General features: G+C 44.8%; 1 protein-coding gene across 1 annotated transcript in view; it reads left to right on the forward strand.

The window, feature by feature from the left end:
• The window catches only part of TRHR (thyrotropin releasing hormone receptor), a 77,206-nt gene extending 55,601 nt beyond the window's left edge, over positions 1 to 21,605 (forward strand). Inside the window, exon 3 of the mRNA XM_068234924.1 lies at positions 19,656 to 21,605. Coding sequence (XP_068091025.1) covers positions 19,656 to 20,081 — 426 coding nt within the window. The 3' untranslated portion in view covers positions 20,082 to 21,605. The remainder of the gene's footprint in view (positions 1 to 19,655) is intronic.
• Positions 21,606 to 22,484: the final 879 nt, after the last annotated feature.

Below are 22,484 nucleotides of genomic sequence, written 5' to 3' on the forward strand. Positions count from 1 at the left end.
CGGGGGGCAATTGCCCCCCGTCCCCCTGGGCCAGTCCTCCCCTGACCTGTGCCCAGCTCTCCAAGGAGTGAGACTTCACCCTGGGCTGAGATATTATTCCCACCCTTCCTCCCTCAGTAAGCTGCTCACATTGGCCAACTGCTGCCATCTTTTCTTCTTCTATTCCTTTTACTCCCCACGGAGCAGTGGGCATCGGTGAAGACTCTCCATACAGATCTATTTGTTGCTACTCTCTTGATCTCACTCCAGGTTTCTCCCATCTTTCTAATTTCTTCTTCCAGTAATCTTCTCCATGTTTTTCGAGACCGGCCCCTTCTTCTTGATCCCCGTGGATGCCATTCTAGAGCTCTTCTTTTTATAGATTCCTCTCCCTTCCTGAGTGTGTGGCCTATCCAACCCTACTTCCTTTTCCTTAACTGAATTTCTATTGGAAGTTGGTTAACTCTTGCCGAGATAGTCTGCGAAATTACCGTGCATCCGCTGAATTCTTTAACGTTTTAGTAGCCCCACCTGAGTTATCTAATTTTACATAACTTAACGCAGCTGTGGCGGGCTAAACTCAGGCTGCCTAATGCAGAGTGGCAGTTAGGGCTTCATATTTACCTGATCCGGATGCAGGATCAGGTCTCCTCTTCCTCCACCAAGTTTCACTGCAATCCTGACATTCTCTTCTGGGTCCCGATCATGTGAAATTTCTTGTAATTGGGACCCTGAGGATGTCATCCGCATTGCAGCACCACTTGGTGGTGTAAGAGTCTTTTCCATCACCCTCTTCCACCACTGAGTGGCGCTGTAACACTGACATCATCCTCTTGGTTCCGATCACATGTCAAGTCATGTGATCGGGACCTAGAAGAGGATGTCGACATTACAGCGTCCTCTCAGTGGAAGAAGAGGAGAGCTGATCCTGAATCTGGAACAGGTACCTATGAAAGTGTTCTGCTTTTTAACCTGCCAGATAAAGGTAGGCACACTGAGGGAGGGCGAATAAAAGTTCATAGTTCTGGAAACATCTTTTTAAAGTAATCCAGCAATATTTGTTAAGTCCAACTATATTTGTAAAGTTGGATTAGTGTGGCTCTGTAAAATGAATTAGCTACAGGATCACTATACACCAGCAGTTCTGGATGTGCGACCTTGCTTTCATGGGCAGAAAGAGATGATTTGCATATTCCAGAGTGATGCATCATGGGAAATCATATTAGCTCACTTAATGCTAAATAATTGCAAATACCTTCTGTTTCAAGAAGGCAAAATTACATTCAGCCTTGTTCCATAGAAAGTATCAACACTATTTGTTTTCTATTGTGAACTGCTACATGGTTCTTTAAGGTTGGATCTTCAAGGTTGCCATACAGCGTCCAGTGAAAAATGGCGCCAGTTAAATAATGGCGCCCCTTCTGCCCGATATTTGTTTAAAACTACAGTATATTTATCATTTTAAAGGTTAAAATAGTGCAGAACTTGTGAACGTAATTTATCATTTTAAAACCTGCTTTTTTTGCCCTGCCTGAACGATATTTATCGTTTTAAGGCAGGGGCGTTCCTAGGGTCCTTGGAGATCGGTGGCACCTGGGGGCACTAGGGGGGGGTATGTTCGGCGCGCACCGTGGCAAAAAAATGGGTGTGGTCAGGCAGTGAGTGGGCGTGGCCATGGGTGGGGCCAATCGTACATTAGATTAGGACAGTGGAGGCCCAAACTGCAATCCACAAGTCACTTATCTATCGCAAAGTGGCAACAGCAATTTAAACTGGATACTGTACAAACGTTTTAACACATACATGAACATTATGGAAAATCCAAATTGAAAAACTGAAAAGATAAACAATTTCATCCATCCTACTCCTGAAAAAAATATATTCATTTTTTTAGAACCTACCAGTTTTATTTTCTGTTTTAAAAAGCTAAAAAAGTAGGTTTAATGCTATTGTCTCATATGATAAGGATTCAGCTTTTCCCATAGTCTCGCAGTTAGCAATCATGTGACCCCCAACATGACAAATTCAGCAATCATGAGGCCCCTATCAAGACAAATTCAGAAATCATGTGACCCCCAACAAGACAAATTCAGCAATCATGAGGCCCCCAACATGATAAAGTCAGCAAGCGTGAGGCCCCCAACAAGACAAATTCAGCAATCATGAGGCCCCCAACAAATCATGAGGCCCTCAACAAGACAAATTCAGCAGTCATGAGGCCCTCAACAAGACAAATTCAGCAATCATGAGGCCCTCAACAAGACAAATTCAGCAGTCATGAGGCACATAAATAGACAGCATTTCACATAAATAGGCAGAATGCCCCCTTAATATGGTAGACACCTCTCACCTGGCTTCTGAATTCTCCTCTACTGGCTGCTGTACCTGGCAATACTGTTTTTGGCTGGATTGGGGATGATGTGTGAGCTGAAAGGCCTGGCAGTGATGCTGTGGCCTGGCTGGCGGTGATGCTGTGGCCGATGTTGTGGCTGGATTGGCTGGCAGTGATGCTGGGCTGTGCTTGGCTGGTTGAAGTAAATGCTGGCCTGACTGGTGGTGATGCTGTGGCCTTTTTGATAGTGATTCTGGGCTGGTTGGCTGGTGGTGATGCTGGGCTGGCTGGCCTGGATAGTTTAGGTAGCAACAGGTGCCCCCTAGTTAAGGTAGCGCCAGGAGTACCCCAGTTTAGGTAGTGACAGGAGCCCCCAGTTCAGTTAGTGACAGGAGCCCCCCCAGTGTAGGCAGTGACAGGAGCCCCCAGTTTAGGTAGTGACAGGCACCCCCCAGTTAGGTAGTGACAGGCACCCCCCAGTTTGGTAGTGAGTGACAGTGACCCCCAGTTGGGTAGTGAGTGACAGCAGGGACCCCCAGTTGGGTAGTGAGTGACAGCAGGGACCCCCAGTTGGGTAGTGAGTGACAGCAGGGACCCCAGTTAGATAGTGAGTGACAGCAGGGACCCCCAGTTAGATAGTGAGTGACAGCAGGGACCCCCAGTTAAATAGTGAGTGACAGCAGGGACCCCCTGTTAAATAGTGAGTGACAGCAGGTACCCCCGTTTAGATAGTGATTGACAGCAGGGACCCCCGTTAGGTAGTGAGTGACAGCAGGGACCCCCATTAGGTAGTGAGTGACAGCAGGGACCCCCGTTAGGTAGTGAGTGACAGCAGGGACCCCCGTTAGGTAGTGAGTGACAGCAGGGACCCCCGTTAGGTAGTGAGTGACAGCAGGGACCCCGTTAGGTAGTGAGTGACAGCAGGGACCCCCAGTTAAATAGTGAGTGACAGCAGGGACCCCCGTTAGGTAGTGAGTGACAGCAGGGACCCCCGTTAGGTAGTGAGTGACAGCAGGGACCCCCGTTAGGTAGTGAGTGAGTGACAGGGACCCCCGTTAGGTAGTGAGTGACAGGCGTGCTCCCCACCCCACCTACTTTGCCGCGTCAGACCTCAGGATCAGCGGGCGACCCGACCAGATAGAGCGGGCGCCGGGCACAAATATGCGGAAGTGATGTCACTTCCGCATATCAGCGGTGTCCGCTAGGTCCTAGCGCCCGCTTTATCTGGTCACCCGGCGCTGATCGAGGTCTGAATGGCAGCGGGGACAGCAGAGCGGAGCAGGGCAGAGCGGGGCAGCGGCGGCCGGGAGATCCGTGGCACCCCAGGACAGATTGGGGGCACGGGCCCCCCCAAAATAGGGCTAGCGACGCCCCTGTTTTAAGGTCTGCTTTGCTGCTGTTTGGAAAATGTCTACCCGTCGACTTTAACATTTAATAGCACCACCCCCTTAAAAGCTAGAAACACCAAATGTGCAGGTTATGTTAAGAAGAAAATTGGAAACAAGAGGAAACATTTTTTTTTCAAAAAGACCTTATAGTTTTTTGAGAAAATCGATTTTAAAATTCGCTTTTGACATCCTACAAATCCCTAAGCAAGCTAATTTTTCTCTTGAATATATCATAATGGTACATGCTAGGCTGGCTTCAGCATGTAGTGTTGTTGGTGGTATAGCGGTGAGGAATGCTGCCTACCAAGCACTAGACCTGGGTTCGTTTACCGGCCAATGTATGTAAGCTGGCTTTTGAAATCCTACAGTTCCCTGGAAGACAAGACCCTCCTCCGGAGGAAGAGAGGAGTGAAGGAGGGAAAAAGGACTAAGGGAACAGTCAATAGGCTCTATGGGCTACCATTTAGCATAAAGAAGGTTCCATTTGCGATTAGTTTAATTTTTCCACCGGAATCCGGAATTCCGTGGAATTTTGCAAAAATCCGACAAAATTTTCATAGCGACGGAATTAAGCGCTGGTGGAATCCGCGAATTCCGGCGAAACAGAATTTGCTCTTTCCGATCATCCCTAGTAACAGAAGATCGCAAGATGAGAGGATACTGTCGTGGGAACTTTTCCAATTGGCGTGGGAATTGTTTCTTAAAGGTACAGGTAAGTATTTCTGAAGATCGCAAGATAGAGGATACTGTCGTCGTGGAAGAACATTAAAGGACTTTTCTCGTTGTTGCGTTTTTATTTCATTTAACCCTTTATGGGAATGGGTAAGGGGTACTTTGCACCCCTATACTCATTTATCCTGGGAGGGGGGCAGGCATCTGGGTTCCCCTTCTTAAAGGGGACTCCCAGATGCCACCATGACCCCCCCCCCCCCCAGGGAGTCGTCGCCCCACCTCCTCCTGGGGCACCGGAGGTGGGGAAGAGCCCCTTGTCCATGGATTGGACAAGGGCTCGGGGGGAGAGGGGAAGGCTTGGTCGCTCCTCTGCCCCGGAGCCCCCCCATACCATGGACCATGCGGGCTGGTATAGCTCAGGGTGCGAAGCCCCAGTCGGCCGGGGCTCCGCATTCTGGCTATCCCAGCCTGCATGGGAGACAAGGGGTTACAGAGCCTCCAGAGGGGGGACCCCATGTAATTTTTTCAAACACTTTCCCACACTCTGAACATAAAACAAAAATTTAAATTTAAAAAAAATAATAATTTTTTTATATTTATTTTTTTCAAATATTGTTTTCCAGTATCTTTTTAACATATCCTGCAAATTAGGTGTTGCTATGATTTAAGGGGTCTTTGCTATTAACTGCTAAAGTCGGCGGGAATTGTTTCCCTAAGAACTGTCAATACGGGATTTAACTGTATACTTTTTTTCTTTGAAATTTTACAGTGAATTTTCTCAGAAAGTATAAGGTCTTTTTGAAAAAAATGTTTTCCTCTTGTTCCCACTGTTCTTCTTAACATTCCCTGCAAATTTGGTGTTTCTAGCATTTAAGGGGGCTTTGCTATTAACCGCTAAAGTCGGCAGGCGTTTAATTTTCCCACGGTCAGAAGGAGAATTTTAAAATCGATTTTCTTAAAAACTATAAGGTCTTTTTGAAAAAAAAATGTTCCTCTTGTTCCCACTGTTCTTAACATTCCCTGCAAACTCGGTGTTTCTAGCTTTTAAGGGGGCTTTGCTATTAAACGTTAAAGTCGGCGGGCAGACATTTTCCTAATGGCAGCAAAGCAGAGCTTAAAACGATACATAACGTTCAGGCAGAACAAAAAAAGCAGGTTTTAAAACAATAAATTACGTTCACAAGGATCTGCGCCATTTTTTAACATTTAAAACGATAAGTATCGTTTAATAATGTAAGTGAATGGTGCGCCATTATTATCGATTGGCACTTGGCGCCATTTTTCACTGGCTCGTGCCATACATATGATACTTCTGGCTGTCAATGGCAGGAAGCACAAGTCGGGGAGACCTGGGGGGAGGGGGGTGTCTGACAGCTCAGGGGGCTCGGGGCGCCTGAGGCAATAACCCGCATTTGCTTTAATTTAAGCGCTGGCCCTGTTCACAATATACCAGGCTGGACTGCTTTAAATTCATTTCCTGTTGGGGTTACAGTGCAGTTTTATTGGAGAGACAGCTATCTAAACTCCCATCCCCACTAGTCCAGAAGGTGATGGGAGTATTCAGTCTCTCCCTGTGTGCTTAGATCATATGTCCCCTTTCACCTCCTCCCTCTCTTGAGAGTTTCACAGCCAGTACTTCAGCACTACAGCTCAGCAGAGCCTTATCTTCTTGTTTCGTAGACAAGCCTCCTCTTGTTAAAGGGAACCTAAACTGAGAAGGATATGGATTTTTCCTTTTAAAATAATACTAGTTGCCCGACTCTCGTGCTGATCCTGTGTCTCTAATACTTTTAGCCTTAGCCCCTGTACAAGCATGCAGATCAGGTGCTCTGACTGAAGTCAGACTGGATTAGCTGCATGCTTGTTTCAGGTGTGTGATTTAGCCACCACTGCAGGCAAAGAGATCAACAGGACTGACATGCAACTAGTATTGTTTAAAAGGAAACATTTATGGCGTGGCCGGAGCTCAGCGTGGATGGCAGCAGTGTGAAGAGCTCCTGATCCCAGCCAGCTACAGCGACATTTTACAGCATGCCAGACGGGGAAATTCAGTCCCAAACCCCAGCGGAAGAGGAGATGGAAGCCTCCAGCACCTCACAGCAGGATATCCAGCGTCCACAACGCATCCCCGACATGTTTAAGAGAAGAAGACCTGGGCCGCATGGAGAGCAAGATGGCGCCGGCTCCTCCGGGACGCGTAAGTCCGCATTACCAGTACGCATGACGAACGCATCCCATAGCAACAAACAGGCGGCAAGCGTACAAAATTCCGCATCCAGCCGCGGAGGGGCCTCACAAATACCCACAAAGCAGGCATCCAATGTGGCCCTTCCCCGCAGTCCATCAGCCTCAGAGTCCTCAGAACAGGGGGTACCCTCCCCCACCTTTCTTAGCCCAGCCAAATCTAAACCCAGGCTGTCAGGCCCTGCAGACTCACAGGCAGAAGCTCTCTCCCTGCTCACAGCAGTCACAGGCCACAGCAGTGCATTTGCAGAGATCCCTGACTCCAACCAGCCAGTGGACCGTGCTTTTCTTAAGGATATGATGATTGCTTTGGAAACCTCCATGTCAAATAAGATATTGACTATAGCAAATTCCATGCAACAGTTTCATGATGATCTGGGAGCTCGTGTGTCACTTACTGAAGACAGTGTCTCCATGTTAATTGAGGAACACAATAAGACTGTCACTGAGCTTGAACGACATGACTCAGCTAATGAGGCTACGCAGCTGAAGATTGCTGACCTAGAGGACCGTAATCGCCGCTGTAATCTTAAATTCAGGGGTATCGATGAATCGATAAACAGCGCACAATTGAAAAGCTACTTAATAGAAATGGTTAGGTCAGCAGTACCTCAGTTTTCTACCATTGAATACACAATCGAGCGGGCTCACAGACTGCCTAAGCCCGCCTTTCTACCTGAAAGGATCCCCAGAGATGCTATAGCATGCTTTCAGTTTTACCACGTTAAAGAAGCCTTTTCCTCTTACATGCGCCAGAATACGCAACTTCCGGCTCCATACAACAACATCAAAGTCTTCACCGACTTGTCGCAGTTCACTTTACAAAGGCGCAGATCCCTGGCTCCTCTAACAGCCTTTCTCAGAGAGCAACAGTTGCAGTATAAGTGGGGATTCCCCACTAAGCTTTTACTTTCCCGGGACGGCAAAATCCACGTCATAGCCACACTGGAGCAAGGAGTTTCTCTTTTGAACTCACTAGGCCTGCAAGTCACTCTCGCCCAATTGGAGAAATATCGTAAACAACCATTGAACAACGCTCCCCGATCTTGGCGCTCTAATACCTAAAATGGCAGGGAAACAGTCCTTCACCGCTGCACCACTTTAACTGTTCTTTACCCAATTTGGGTTTAGTGATACGGGTATTACCCCCCCTCTCAGTGTGGTCCGGGTTAAGCCACTGAGAGTTTCTGGGCCTACTAGTCGTGGGACAGTTAGGAGTGATTGCCCAGAGATTATGTTGATTTTATGTCTGTTTTATATGTTTGGTTTAAGTAGTTATGTTCCTGCAATCTTAGGATATTTGAATCTCTCTTTTCATTCCACAGGAGTCCTGTCTATTCAAAAAGACAAAGAGCCACTAAGTGTAAATGCTGTATTTTTTATCGTTACAGTTTTCTCATGCCTAGAATGTTCAATATGATAACACATAATGTCCAGGGGTTAAATGAGCCAGTCAAACGTAGAAAAGCATTCCAACATTATCAGAGCCTGAAAGCCTCAGTCTTGTTTCTACAAGAGACACATTTTATTAACTCTAAACCACCCACTTTTTTGCACCGGGCATATAACAAGGCCTATTATGCCTCATTTTCCAAAAAAGCTAGAGGAGTTGCAATAGTGTTCCATAACTCAGTCTCATTCACACATATTGATTCTTTCATGGACCCGGAGGGCAGAATTTTAATTCTTAAAGGTATTCTGGAGGGTAAAGCTGTTACACTGATTAATTGTTATGCTCCCAATGCCTCTAAAACTGCCTTCTTACAACTTTTATCATCCCAACTGGATAGACTATCCTCAACGCACTTGATAGTTGCAGGAGACCTCAACGCGGTAGCTAACCCACTTCTGGATAGATCGGTTCAATCCCCTTTCGCACAAACTTTTCCAAGAAAACTTACTAGCTTCCTCTCTAGAAATAAAGTAATAGATATATGGAGAGCCCATAACATCGGCTGCAGGCAATATACCTTTTTTTCTCACCCTCGCCAATCCTATGCCCGATTAGACTATATTTACTTGTCCCCAATAATTGCCTCCAACTCTACCTCCACGGATATTGTTACTTGTGGCTGGTCTGACCATCATATGGTTCAGTCCTCCTTGACTGGTTTCGGTATACCCTTCAATCCCGGCAACTGGAGACTTAACGACTCTCTTTTGGCTGAGGATTCAGATAGACAGGCTGTGGTGGGAGAGTTGGAGGAATATTTTGTATTTAACAATGAGGATAACACCTCCCCTATCCTAAGATGGGCAGCACATAAACCAGTTCTGAGAGGTATCTTTATGGCAAAAGCAGCACGGGCAAAGAAACTAAAATCACAAAGAATTCAGGTATTAACTGCCGAGCTAGATTTACTATATAAACGGCACTATGGCACAACAACTAGAGAAATTTTACATGAAATCAATCTGAAAAGAACCGAATTGAATTCTAGACTAGATAACTCTCATGCTAAAGCGCTGAAGTTTTTCAAAGCAAAGTTCCTCCTACGAGGCAATAACCCTTCTATTCAATTTGCACGTAAATTAAACCAATACTATAAACCCCCACATGTCTATAAATTAAAAAGCCCTGGAGGCAGAGAGGAGGTACTACCTCCTAAAGTCTTAAAAATATTTGAGGACTATTATAAAAATTTGCTAGGAACCGAAATATCATCTAACAATATGGAACTTAAAGCATGGTTGGATACTCTACAGTTGCCCTCCCTCTCACCAGATCAGTTGCATACTCTTAATGCCCCGATCACTCCCATAGAAGTATCAGCATCAATTAAGCTGCTTAAATCCTCTACTGCCCCGGGCCCTGACGGGTTTTCACCCTTATATTATAAAAAATTTGCTGATACACTATTGCACCCTCTGACCTCTATGTTTAATGCTGTTCTCCAAGGTAAAAAACTCCCCCCAGATATGCTTTTGGCCAATATGACCCTGATTCCTAAACCGGACACTGATCACTCTACCCCGGCAGGATTCAGACCTATATCTATCCTTAACAATGATATCAAACTTTTTGCTAAAATCCTGGCTTCTAGATTAGGCTCAATGGTGCATGATCTCGTCGCTCCCACTCAAACTGGATTCATCCCAGGTAGGCAAGGCTCTGATAATGTTAGGCTAGCTGTTAACATATTACAGGATGCTGAACTTAAAAACTCTAGATTTATGATGTTGGGTTTAGACATTAGCAAGGCGTTCGATTCAGTGGGTTGGCAGTATCTGACCGCTGCTTTGGAAGGCTTTGGCCTAACTGGCCCTATAATTACAGCAGTTTCAGCATTGTATGACTCCCCATCTACAGTGATCCGCATCCCTGGCGCATCATCCGCTCCTGTTCAGCTCAAACGTGGTACCCGTCAGGGTTGCCCTCTCTCCCCATTGCTATTCGCTCTTGCTTTAGAGCCGCTGGCGGTGGCGATTAGACGACATCCTGACATCCATGGTTATGGAATCGACAACATCAAATTAACTCTGTATGCTGACGATGCTCTCCTGTTCTTGACTAGACTTATAACAACCATGCCCAATTTATTCCAAATATTGGACAAATTCGCAAAATTTTCTGGCCTTAAGGTAAATCTACAGCCCTCCCGATTAATCTCTATCCACATACAATTAAATGGTTAGACTCTACTTACGGGTTCAAATGGAGTAAAACTAAATTTAAATACTTGGGAGTCTTTCTTACACCTAGCTATGGGGATTTATATGGAACTAACTTCTCACATGCAGTCAATAATATTACTCAACTCCTGAAAACATGGTCCTCATTTAAGGTTTCATGGCTAGGCAGATGTGTAGCATGTAAAATGATTATTCTCCCCAAATTGTTATATTTGTTTCGCATGCTCCCAATAACTATTACTAAAAAATCGATATCTAGCATACAGTCACAAATTAACAAGTTTATTTGGGACGGCAAACCAGCCAGAATTCGAGCACAAGTCCTGTACAGATCCCCTTTACAGGGTGGTATCGGTTTACCCAGCCTATGGCATTATTACTTAGCCTCTAAGCTCAGTCAAATCATAGATTGGGGAATAAATTCTAACCCCCCCACCTGGTACCAATTTGAATCTACCACAATCTTCCCATTCTACCTATCTACTTTGGTCACGGTTGTAACTAAAAGAGATACATCAACTCTTGCCGGCAAGAACAGGATTGTTTCGTCACTGACTAAGCTATGGATCTCGATTGCCTCATCATATAAGCTTATGACCTTTCCCTCCTCCAGGATCTCCATCTTTGGAAATCCTCGTTTTATTCCGGCTTTTAGGAACCCACAGTTGTTTTCCTGGTGGAGGGATAAGGGCCGCTCAACTGCCAATAAATTTTGGATTAGAGATGTTCCAGTTACCTTTAATATGCTCAGATTTAGTCAAGATGCCCCCGCAGAGGAGGTATTTCGCTTTTGTCAGATAAAACATTACTTCTCCTCCATCTTTTCTTCACCCCCAGAGTTTGAACCTTCACTGTTTGAGTCACTCTATTTCAGTGCTGGGCCGAAATTACGCATTAGCGTAATTACGCATCGTAATTCACTACAAATGCACCGTAAGCGTTACGTGTAAGGCTACGGTATTACGCGTAATTCATTACGCATAGACCGTTGGGTTACGTTTTACGCGTAACAAATTACGCGTAAGGCAGTAAACTACCATTGCAATTACACAGTCTGCCGTAATCGCGTAATATTACGCTCCCGTATAATATAAAAAAGCCGCCGACTTTAAGGGTTAATAGCAAAGCCCCCTTAAGTGCTAAGAGCCTCAAATTTGGAGAATATATTAAGGAGATCAGAAGGAATAAGAGGAAAAAAATTTTTTTCAAAAAGACCTTATAGTTTTTGAGAAAATCGATGTTAAAGTTTCAAAGGAAAAATATATACATTTAAAAACCCGCCGACTTTAACGGTTAATAGCAAAGCCTGCTTAAAATTTAGGAACACCAAATTCACCGGGTATATTAAGGGGATCAGTGGGAATAAGAGGAAAAATTTTTTTTTCAAAAAGACCTTATAGTTTTTGAGAAAATCGATTTTTAAGTTTCAAGGGCTAAAAAGTGTCTTTTAAATGCGGAAAATGTCAGTTTTTTTTGCACAGGTAACAATAGTGTTTTATTTTCATAGATTCCCCCAAGTGGGAAGAGTTTTACTTACTTCGTTCTGAGTGTGGGAAATATAAAAAAAAAACGACGTGGGGTCCCCCCTCCCAGACCTCTTTAACCCCTTGTCCCCCATGCAGACTGGGATAGCCAGAATGCGGAGCACCGGCCGCGTGGGGCTCCGCACCCTGACTATACCAGCCCGCATGGTCCATGGATTGGGGGGTCTCGGAAGGGGAGGGGCAGCCAAGCTTTCCCCTCCCCCTCCGAGCCCTTGTCCAATCCAAGGACAAGGGGCTCTTCTCCACCTCCGATGGGCGGTGGAGGTGGAGGCCGCGATTTCCTGGGGAGGGGTTCATGGTGGCATCTGGGAGTCCCCTTTAAAAAGGGGTCCCCCAGATGCCCACCCCCCTCCCAGGAGAAATGAGTATAGAGGTACTTGTAGTACCCCTTACCCATTTCCTTTAAGAGTTAAAAGTAAATAAACACACAAACACATAGAAAAAGTATTTTAATTGAACAAAAAACATAACCACGAAAAAAGTCCTTTAATATTCTTAATTAACCATTAATACTTACCTGTCCCTTTAAAAGCCAGTTCCCACGCAATATCCTCGGAAATATACTAATCAGTTACAATGTAACAAAGTTATTACAATGTAACAACTTTGTTACATTGTAACTACGCCGCACCCGACGTCACTCACCGCCGCCGCCGCCACCGCGTCTGCGCTGCACGGACCGACAGAGCTCTGAGCTATAGCTCAGAGCTCTCTAAGCATCTTTGTATTTGGGCTCCAAGGAGCCCCATTGGTCCTTAGCAGACCAATGGGGTTCCTTCTGATTTGAAGGAACCCCATTGGTCTGCTAAGGACCAATGGGGCTCCTTGGAGCCCAAATACAAAGATGCTTTCGAGAGCTCTGAGCTAATATAGCTCAGAGCTCTGTCGGGTGAAGGGACGCTAAGTCCCCGCCGGCTCCGCTGCCCTCCCCGCCTCTCCCACATGTCACCTATATACATGCTGGCACCCATGGGTGCCAGCATGTATATGAGTGACAGGTGTGGGCGGAGTGGACGGCGGGAGCCGGCGGGGACTAGCGTGTATGCGGCGGCCGGCGGGTGAGCGGCGAGTGACGTCGGGTGCGGTGGTGTTACAAAGTAACAAAGTTGTTACATTGTAATAACTTTGTTACATTGTAACTGATTAGTATATTTCCGAGGATATTGCGTGGGAACTGACTTTTAAAGGGACAGGTAAGTATTAATGGTTAATTAAGAATATTAAAGGACTTTTTTCGTGGTTATGTTTTTTGTTCAATTAAAATACTTTTTCTATGTGTTTGTGTGTTTTTTACTTTTAACTCTTAAAGGAAATGGGTAAGGGGTACTACAAGTACCTCTATACTCATTTCTCCTGGGAGGGGGGTGGGCATCTGGGGGACCCCTTTTTAAAGGGGACTCCCAGATGCCACCATGAACCCCTCCCCAGGAAATCGCGGCCTCCACCTCCACCGCCCATCGGAGGTGGAGTAGAGCCCCTTGTCCTTGGATTGGACAAGGGCTCGGAGGGGGAGGGGAAAGCTTGGCTGCCCCTCCCCTTCCGAGACCCCCCAATCCATGGACCATGCGGGCTGGTATAGTCAGGGTGCGGAGCCCCACGCGGCCGGTGCTCCGCATTCTGGCTATCCCAGCCTGCATGGGGGACAAGGGGTTAAAGAGGTCTGGGAGGGGGGACCCCACGTCGTTTTTTTTTTATATTTCCCACACTCAGAACGAAGTAAGTAAAACTCTTCCCACTTGGGGGAATCTATGAAAATAAAACACTATTGTTACCTGTGCAAAAAAAACTGACATTTTCCGCATTTAAAAGACATTTTCGCCCTTGAAACTTAAACATCGATTTTCTCAAAAACTATAAGGTCTTTTTGAAAAAAAAATTTTTCCTCTTATTCCCACTGATCCCCTTAATATACCCTGTGAATTTGGTGTTCCTAAATTTTAAGCAGGCTTTGCTATTAACCGTTAAAGTCGGCGGGTTTTTAAATGTATATATTTTTCCTTTGAAACTTTAACATCGATTTTCTCAAAAACTATAAGGTCTTTTTGCAAAAAAATTTTTTCCTCTTATTCCTTCTGATCTCCTTAATATATTCTCCAAATTTGAGGCTCTTAGCACTTAAGGGGGCTTTGCTATTAACCCTTAAAGTCGGCGGCTACCTAACATTGATCCATGCGTCAACTTTTCCGCTTGGCCGCATGACCTTACGCATTAATTGCTAGTAGGATTTTACGCGTAAACCTATAACGTAATAACCCGAATTACGGTATACTTACGCGTAATTGCGTAAGTGCTATGCGTAATTATAGACATGTACCGAAAGTGACTGTCTATGCCGTAAGCGTAATTTCGTAATGCGTAATAGCGTAAAATTACGCGTAATGATCCGTAAGCGTAGCTTTCTCCATTACGACCAGCACTGCTCTATTTTGGATCTTCACGACAAAAAGGATTAATCTCTTCTTTATATGCCCAGTTGATAGGTTGTGACAGTGAGAATAAATTGACATATATGAGAGCTTGGGAGCGCGACTTAGGAACTCAATTTGAGCCAACAGATTGGTCTTATATCCGGACCGCTGTCTCTGGTGTAGTCAAATCTAATATGGTCAAGGACACGGCACTCAAGATTTTATTTCGCTGGTATTACACCCCGGCAAAAATTCATAAAATATATCCCTCGGTCCCATCGACTTGTTTTAGAGGATGTGGATTGGAAGGAACGATACTGCATGTCTTCTGGGACTGCCCCAGAGCACAGCGGTTCTGGAACTCATGGAAAACCATGATTCGAGAGGTGTTTGGATTTCCGGTTTCGTTATCCGCCTCCCAGGCCCTGTTGTATACTTTTAATGATGATGTGCCAGGTAGATTTAGACCTTTATATAGATACATGCTACTAGCCGCTCAGTGGTCAATAGCCTTCAAATGGAAAACCACAGAACTAGAGTTATCACTGGTTACCCAACGTCTGGACTTAATGATGATAATGGATCGGGTTTATTATTATAGCATTGAAAATATGGCAAGATTTGATCTCATTTGGGAATCCTGGAAAACATATAGGAGTTCTTAACTACCCTTGGACATATGTGTTCACTCATTATAGTATGATGTACAGGTTTGGATTTACTCAGGACTCTTGTAACCAAATACCTTATGCAGGAATGTATCTTGATAGCTCGTTCTTTCTTTTTATCCTGTTTTTATTTTTATGTATGTGGTTTTTTCCTTTTTTTTTTTAAGTTTTATGTATGTGTTAGAGGGAGCAATATAGTCTTACACCAAAAACAGGTAGGACAGACTGACCCCTGGGATCTCAGAAGGAGGTATCGGATACCCCATTTCCCAGGCCGGACGGCCCAACTATCTACATTATGTCCTCTAGATGCTCCCCCATAGTTTCTTGATGTTTAGTTGGTATGCTAATACCTTATGTTTTATCTGTTCTGCTTTCAAAAGCTTTGTATATTTGTTGATATGCTCAATAAAGCTTTTTAATACAAAAAAAAATAAAAAAAAAAAAAAAATAAATAAAAGGAAACATTTATATCCCTCTCAGTTAAGGTTCCCTTTTGCTACTTTAACACCAAGACGTTGCGTTTTAGGGGACGTTAAGGTCGCATAACGTGCCCCTAACGCAACGCAAGGTGGTGTTGAAGTTGGACGTCAGATTGTGTAAACAGGAAGTTGCTCTTAGAGAACGGAAGAGCTCCAGCGAGAGGAGGTAATGTGTTCAGCTTCAGCCTGCCGCTGCTGTTGCCACGAGCACCACCAATGATTGCAGGAGGGGGAGCGCTGAGAGGAGAGCCCGAGGTGAGGGGGGGGGATGTGCCCCCTCACCACCGATCTGCCACACTCTCCTCTTATGCTGCGACCCCTCCTGCCCCCCAAAAGTCCCTGAGCGGGCCCCCTGCGACGGCAGGGGTCGCATCCCCTATTGTTACGCCAGTGCAGTGAATATTAATTAGCCATGTGGCTAGTCACTGAGCATGTGCAAACAATCTAATGCAGCTCTATAGGGGTATAACATACAGCATGCTGCACTTTCATTTAACGTGCAGCGTTATACCCTAACGCAACGTGTGCACTGTGAACAGCACAATTGATGTTACAGTGCTGTGAGTTGGGCTGCGTTACTGGCTGCTGTAACGTGGGACTTTAACATCCCACTGTGAAAGCAGCCTTTAAGTATGTAAAATAAAGTTTTTCATGTTAACCAGTTCACCCCCAAGGGTTTTTACTCTAACGCAGTATTCCCCAACCCTGTCCTCAAGGCCCACCAACAGTGCATGTTTTGTAGAAAACCACAGAGGTAGTTAATCAGCTCTGCTGAGACACTAATTACCCCACCTGTGCCTGTTTGTGGTTTTCTGCAAAACATGTACTGTTGGTGGGCCTTGAGGACAGGGTTGGGGAACTCTGCTCTAACGGACCAGAGCAATTTTCACTTGTCAGTGCTCCTCCCGTTTATTCCCTAATAACTTTATTACTACTTACCACAAGTAAATTATCTATACCTCGTTTTTTTCGCCACCAATTAGGCTTTCTGTGGGTAGTACATTTTGCTAAGAATTTTTTTATTCTAAATGCGTTTTAATGAGAAAAAAACTAAAAAAATGAAAAAAAATAATAATTTCTCAGTTTTCAGCCATTATAGTTTTAAAATTAAACATTCTCGTGTGGTTAAAACAAACGCATTTTATTTGCCCAGTTGTCCCGATTATTAAACGGTTTAAATTATGTCCCTATCACAATGTATGGCGACAATATATTATTTTGAAATATAGGTGTTATTTTTCTGTTTTTTTTTTGTTGTTCTGGCCGTAATTACAAGCCCCTATATAATAAATTAAAATTAATTTCCCCCATAAAATATAGATTAACCATTTCCCCTCCCCCGGGACGAGTAACTACGTCCCTGCAAACTGCCATAACTCTGTGCAGAGACGTAGATACTACGTCCCTCCCACCACGCCCCCCCCGCTCGCCCCCCCCGCGCTCGGTACCGCCGCTCATTACCGCCGATCGCCCGCCGCTAGATCAATGAATGGGAAAACAAATCCCATTCATTGATCTAATTCCCCGTGTGAATGGCTGCAGCCGTCTATACAGACGGCTCGGCCATTCATTTATTCCGTATGCGTAGTGCTTCCGTTTCCATACAAACAGTACGGAGCTGAAGTCACTACTGAGGACATCTTGTGGCCAAATTGTAATATTACATCCCCCTTTTTTTTTCAGTTTATTATCCCTAGTTACCTTTTTTATTATTATTATTTACCCCTGACCTCCCACACTCCCCTAAAGTTACCATTTTTTTTGTATTTACTTTTTTAATAAAAAAAAATTACAAAATTAAAAAAAAATACATAAATAGTTACCTTAGGGACTGAACTTTTTTAATATGTATACAAAAACTGTATACTACAATTACTTTATAAATTATGGGCCTGTAATTGGGGATAGACGCAAAACTTAAAAAATGCACCTTTATTTCCAAATGAAATATTGGCGCCATACATTGTACTAGGGAAAAAGTTTAAACGTTGCAATAAACGATACAAACGGGAAAATAAAATGTGTGGGTTTTAATTACGGTAGCATGTTTCATTTTGAAAATATAATGGCTGAAAACTGAGAAATAATGTTTTTTTTCAATTTTTTTCTTATTCTTCTTATTAAAACTGAGTTAGAAGAAAATAATTTTTAGCAAAAAGTACCCCCCAAAGAAAGCCTATACAGTGGCAAAAAAAACAAGATATAGATTGTTTCGCTGTAATAAGTAGTAATAAAGTTATAGGTGAATGAATGGAAGGAGCGCTGACGGGTGAAAACTGCTCTGGTTTTTTTAGCAGAAAAACCCTTTGAGGTGAAGAGGTTAAAAAAAGCTGAGTCCCTAAGGCAACTATTTATTTATTTATTTTAAGCTGATTTTTATTTACAAGTGGTTTTTTTTTGGGGGGGGGGGGAGGGTTGGAAGTGTAATTTTATTAATTTTATTAATAGTATGTATGTACTGGTGTGTGTATGTGTAATATACTTTTTGGCCACAAGATGGCGCTAGTGAACACTCTCCCGTATAGGAAGTGATCACTTTTTTTTTTTTTTACACTTTATTCAACTGTAACAGCTTCCTGTTTATGTGAATGGACGTAGCCGCTGTTTGCGGTCGCGTCCATTCACTCCAGGCAGTGCGATTGGGTAGAGGACAGCTCGGTCCTCTTCCCCAATCACTCAGCACGGGATCCCGACGGTAATGGCGGCGGTAGCGGCGCGCACACGTGCGGAGCGGCGGCGGGAACGCGCGACGTATTAAAACGTCATGTTGCCATTAACAGGCAAAAGCATGACGTTTTAATACGATGCATTGCCGTTAAATGGTTAAATATCAGAGGCAAAATTTTTTAATTCATTGTGTGTAGATTTTAGCCACGTTTGGAATGTCTCATTGGCAGAGGTATGAATCTCTGAAGTCTGACATGCTAACAACAGTGTAATGTTGAAGTAGATTACCTGACAGGCTTTTGTTTCATGTATCAGGTTTCACACACACAATTACAGATGTTTATGTTGCACATAAGATACATTTCCTCTGCTCTCTGTGAGAGAAAGCTCTGCCTGTCTCTGACTGAGCTCTCTGCACACATGGAATTAATGATACACTGTGCATGTCAATCGATAGTGTCCCTTTAAAGTGAACCCAAGGTGAAAATAAACTGATGAGATAAACAATTGTATCTATTCTCCTACTCCTACAATGACTTCTTTTTTAGATAGCCCATGGCTTTAATATATGTTTAAACATTTACAAAGCAGATTTAATGTTTTATTGTCTGTTACGTATCCCAGAGCGAATACCTTTTTTTATCTATAGCCTCCTCTTAGAAGCTGTTCTCTGCAGGAAAAAGTTTTATGGCTGTAATTCCTTATCAGTGAGGGTTATACTATACATGAGAGAAACTGTCACTTGCATGCCTTTCAGTCACACACACACACACACACACACACACACACACAAAGAAAAACAGCCTAATTATTCATATGTTTGGCACTGTATATACACATTTATCTCCTCATGTCACATGTCAGCTCAGGTATACTTAGCATGTTTGTTTAGGGCAGTGGTCCTCAAACTAAGGCCCGCAGGCTGAATGCGGCCCCCTGAGGTTTTTTTTACCGGCCCCCCCACACACAAAATGTATTACTTAGAGATACGGTCAGCTACATCTTTAAATATTGGTGGTCCACATATAGAATAGCAGTGCTGGCACCACCCATCCACATGGAAGCCAGAAAGCAGTAATTTTGCTGGTTTCCAATCAAATTCCACATCAGGTGAAACTGCTGTCCAATTGGACTGCAGGTTGTCACCTGGGTATGCTTCACTGTCTGGCCCGCCAAGACATCATTTTATGTATACTCCGGCCCCCCAGCAGTCTGAAGTATGTTGACCCGGCCCTCGACCCAAAACGTTTGGGGACCCCTGGTTTACGGTGTATGGCTAAATATATTAAAGGCAGACGATCAGCAGGACAGCAAGGCAATTTGCATCATTTAAAGGGAAATAAATATGGCAGCCTTCATGTCCCTCTGACATCAGGTATCCTTTAGAGTGAACCTGTAGTGAAAATAAACTGCATCACCGTTCAAATCTCCTGCCACTTCGGAAGTCTTCAGAAGCATTCGGGCTTATGAGGACTGGCGAGTGGGCTAGAGAGGGTGCTCGCGTGTGCAGTACGGAGCCCGAGTGCTTCCGAAGACTTCCGAAGCCCACCCAATGTGAAAGAGAGCTGACCAATCTCTTATGACTCAACTCATTTCTATATCTTTTTGTGACCTTCTTTTCTGTTTTCCTCTTTGCAGGTGACAAAGATGTTGGCGGTGGTGGTGATCCTGTTTGCCTTCCTTTGGATGCCCTACAGGACATTAGTGGTGGTCAATTCCTTCCTGTCTCACCCATACCTGGAGAATTGGTTCATCCTTTTCTGTAGGATCTGCGTGTACCTGAATAGCGCCATCAACCCCATCATTTACAACCTCATGTCGCAGAAGTTTCGCGCCGCCTTCAAGAAGCTCTGCAAGTGCAACAAGAAGCGTTCGGAGAAGCCGACCAATTACGGCGTAGCGCTCAATTACAGCGTTATTAAGGAGTCCAGCAACGGAGGGAGCCCGGAGCACTTCAGCACGGAGCTGGATGACATCACTGTTACGGACACTTACCTGTCCGGTACAAAAATGTCTTTCGATGACACATGTTTACCGGCAGACATCACCTACAGCAGATCATAGTTGTCATGTTGTCTCGTAGTGCCCGTGTACAGGTTCCTTGGGCAAAAATTAATGTATAAGAATGTGTTGTTGATGTGGATAAGAAGGCTCTATCGATTTGTGAAAGACTCCACTCCATCTAAAGCTATTGGTTATATCTTGGGTGGGGACTGAATAGGGCGTGTCCATGGCACGTCAGTGCAGGGCTTTTTGGCGCAGGGTGAGCCGAATGACGGCTCACCCTGCTGCCGCACAAATTGGGGGTGGAGTTAAAAACTGGTCCCCTTCCGAGTTACGATAGCCGGATCCTCGAATTTCCCGTGCGCGGGTGCGGACTATAGCATCATTGCTAGAGCCGTGCCAAGCTTTGGCGCTATGCAGCACGCTGCGGGCACCAAAAAGTCCAGCCTTGGAATAAGGCAGGCTGTATATTGGAAGATACAAAACTACTGTAGTCCCAACATTGTTGTAAAACAGTGCTGTGCCAGCCACTTAATTGAGAACACACAATCCTGACAATCTGGATGATGTTACTTGGCATTTAATTGCAGTCATTATTAAAGGGTACCTGAAGTGACATGTATCATGATGAGATAAACATGTTTATGCGCAGTCCTAATCCTACTTAGAACTAGGCTGTGTTCCTTTTTTTCTCACTATAAAGCCAGGTATACACACATTCAAGTTTGATTGGCCAGCGATTGACCAATTTTCCCACCTCCTCGTAGTATGAGGGCCCACAGGGTTTGGATACTATGAACAGAGCGCTACCAAGTGCCAGACTGGTGCACGGGAGCGTTGGACAGGTGACTCACTGCCTTCAGTGTGAAAGAGGCCTAAAGGTTAAAAATCCAAGTAGAAGAGGAGGATCCTCAAACTCAGATGAGTGTTAAAACCGGCATCTTTTATTAAAAGCGTGCAACATTGGAGACAACGGAGGCGTGTCAGGGCTTATAATCCACCCTTAGTCATAGTTGCCAAAAAATCCAGGGCTCTAAATCAGTTTCTCTGCAACCTGACTGCAGTCAGACTAATTAGAGGTTGTAAAAGTTTGTGTGGTTGACAAAAGCACATCAGTTGAAGATTTGTCTGTATGGGAGCTGGACAACAATACAAATCTACCTTCACGTACCTGAGACGGTCAAAAATGTAAAATTTTGATTTTACAATTAAAGAGAGTCTGAAGCCTCCAAAAATATATGTTTTTACTTGTCAGTTCTCTTCAGCATTAATGCCATAGCTGAAACGCCGCAATTAATAGCCTAGAAATCCCCGGGGCTCCTTCCTGGAAGAGGCAGAGCTTTGCGCAGTAGCTCTGCCTCTACTCGCGTCAATCTTTGCAGATCTCCACCTCCTCCCGCCCCTTTCAGTCTTCTTTCACTGAGAGGGGCGGGGAGAGGCAGAGATTGACGTGAATGGAGGCAGAGCTACAGTGCAAAGCTCTGCCTACCTGGGGCAGCAAAATCCATGACCTGGAAAGTCGTGGAATTTTGCCCCAGGATTTCGGGGTATTAATTGAGCGTTCACCTGCGGGGATGCGGTGTTTCAGCTATGGCATTAATGCTGAAGAGAACTGACAAGTAAAAACAGGTATTTTTGGAGGCTTCAGACTCTCTTTAAAGGGAACCAGAGGCCCCAGAAAAAGATTTTATACATACCTGGGGCTTCCTCCAGCCCCATACGCACGGATCGCTCCCACGCCGCCATCCTCTGCTTCCTGGATCCGCCGGTACCGGGTCCCGTCACTTCCGGCGGACGCGGACAATTATCCGCATGCACAGGGGCTCCCTCCATATCCGTACGCTTGCGGCTGCGCAGTATGCAGCCGCACGCGTAAGGGTATGCCGGGAGCCCCTGTGATGCGGACAATTGGCCGCGTGCTGTCGCCGACTGGCTGAAATTACGGGACCCGGTACCGCCGGATACTGGAAGCGGAGGACGGCGGCGTGGGAGCGATCCGTGCGTATGGGGCTGGAGGAAGCCCCAGGTATGTATAAAATCTTTTTTCTGGGGCCTCTGGTTCCCTTTAAAATACAAAAATAAGACCATGGCATTTCAAGAAAACACTATTAAGGAATAGGATTGTAGATACAACTGTTTATTTCATCAGATTATTTTCACTTCAGATTTGCTTTAGGATGAAGAGGATTAAGCAAGCATATTGTGTGCCCTTGTGGTACAACCCTAATTAATAAGCTCCACCCTCTCTACTCAATAGCAGAACATAAAAAGCTGCATACAGCTTCCTCTGCAACTACACCCCTAGTTAATAAGCTCCAACCCCTCTACTAATCAGCAGAGCAGAGAGAGTTTTCTCTGCAACTACACCCCTAGTTAATAAGCTCCACCCACTCTACTCATCACTAGATTAGAGAAAGCTGCATGCAGCCTCCTCTGCAACTACACCCCTAGTTAATAAGCTCC

Source organism: Hyperolius riggenbachi, chromosome 5 (genome assembly GCF_040937935.1).
Source record: "Hyperolius riggenbachi isolate aHypRig1 chromosome 5, aHypRig1.pri, whole genome shotgun sequence".
Lineage (NCBI taxonomy): Eukaryota > Metazoa > Chordata > Amphibia > Anura > Hyperoliidae > Hyperolius > Hyperolius riggenbachi.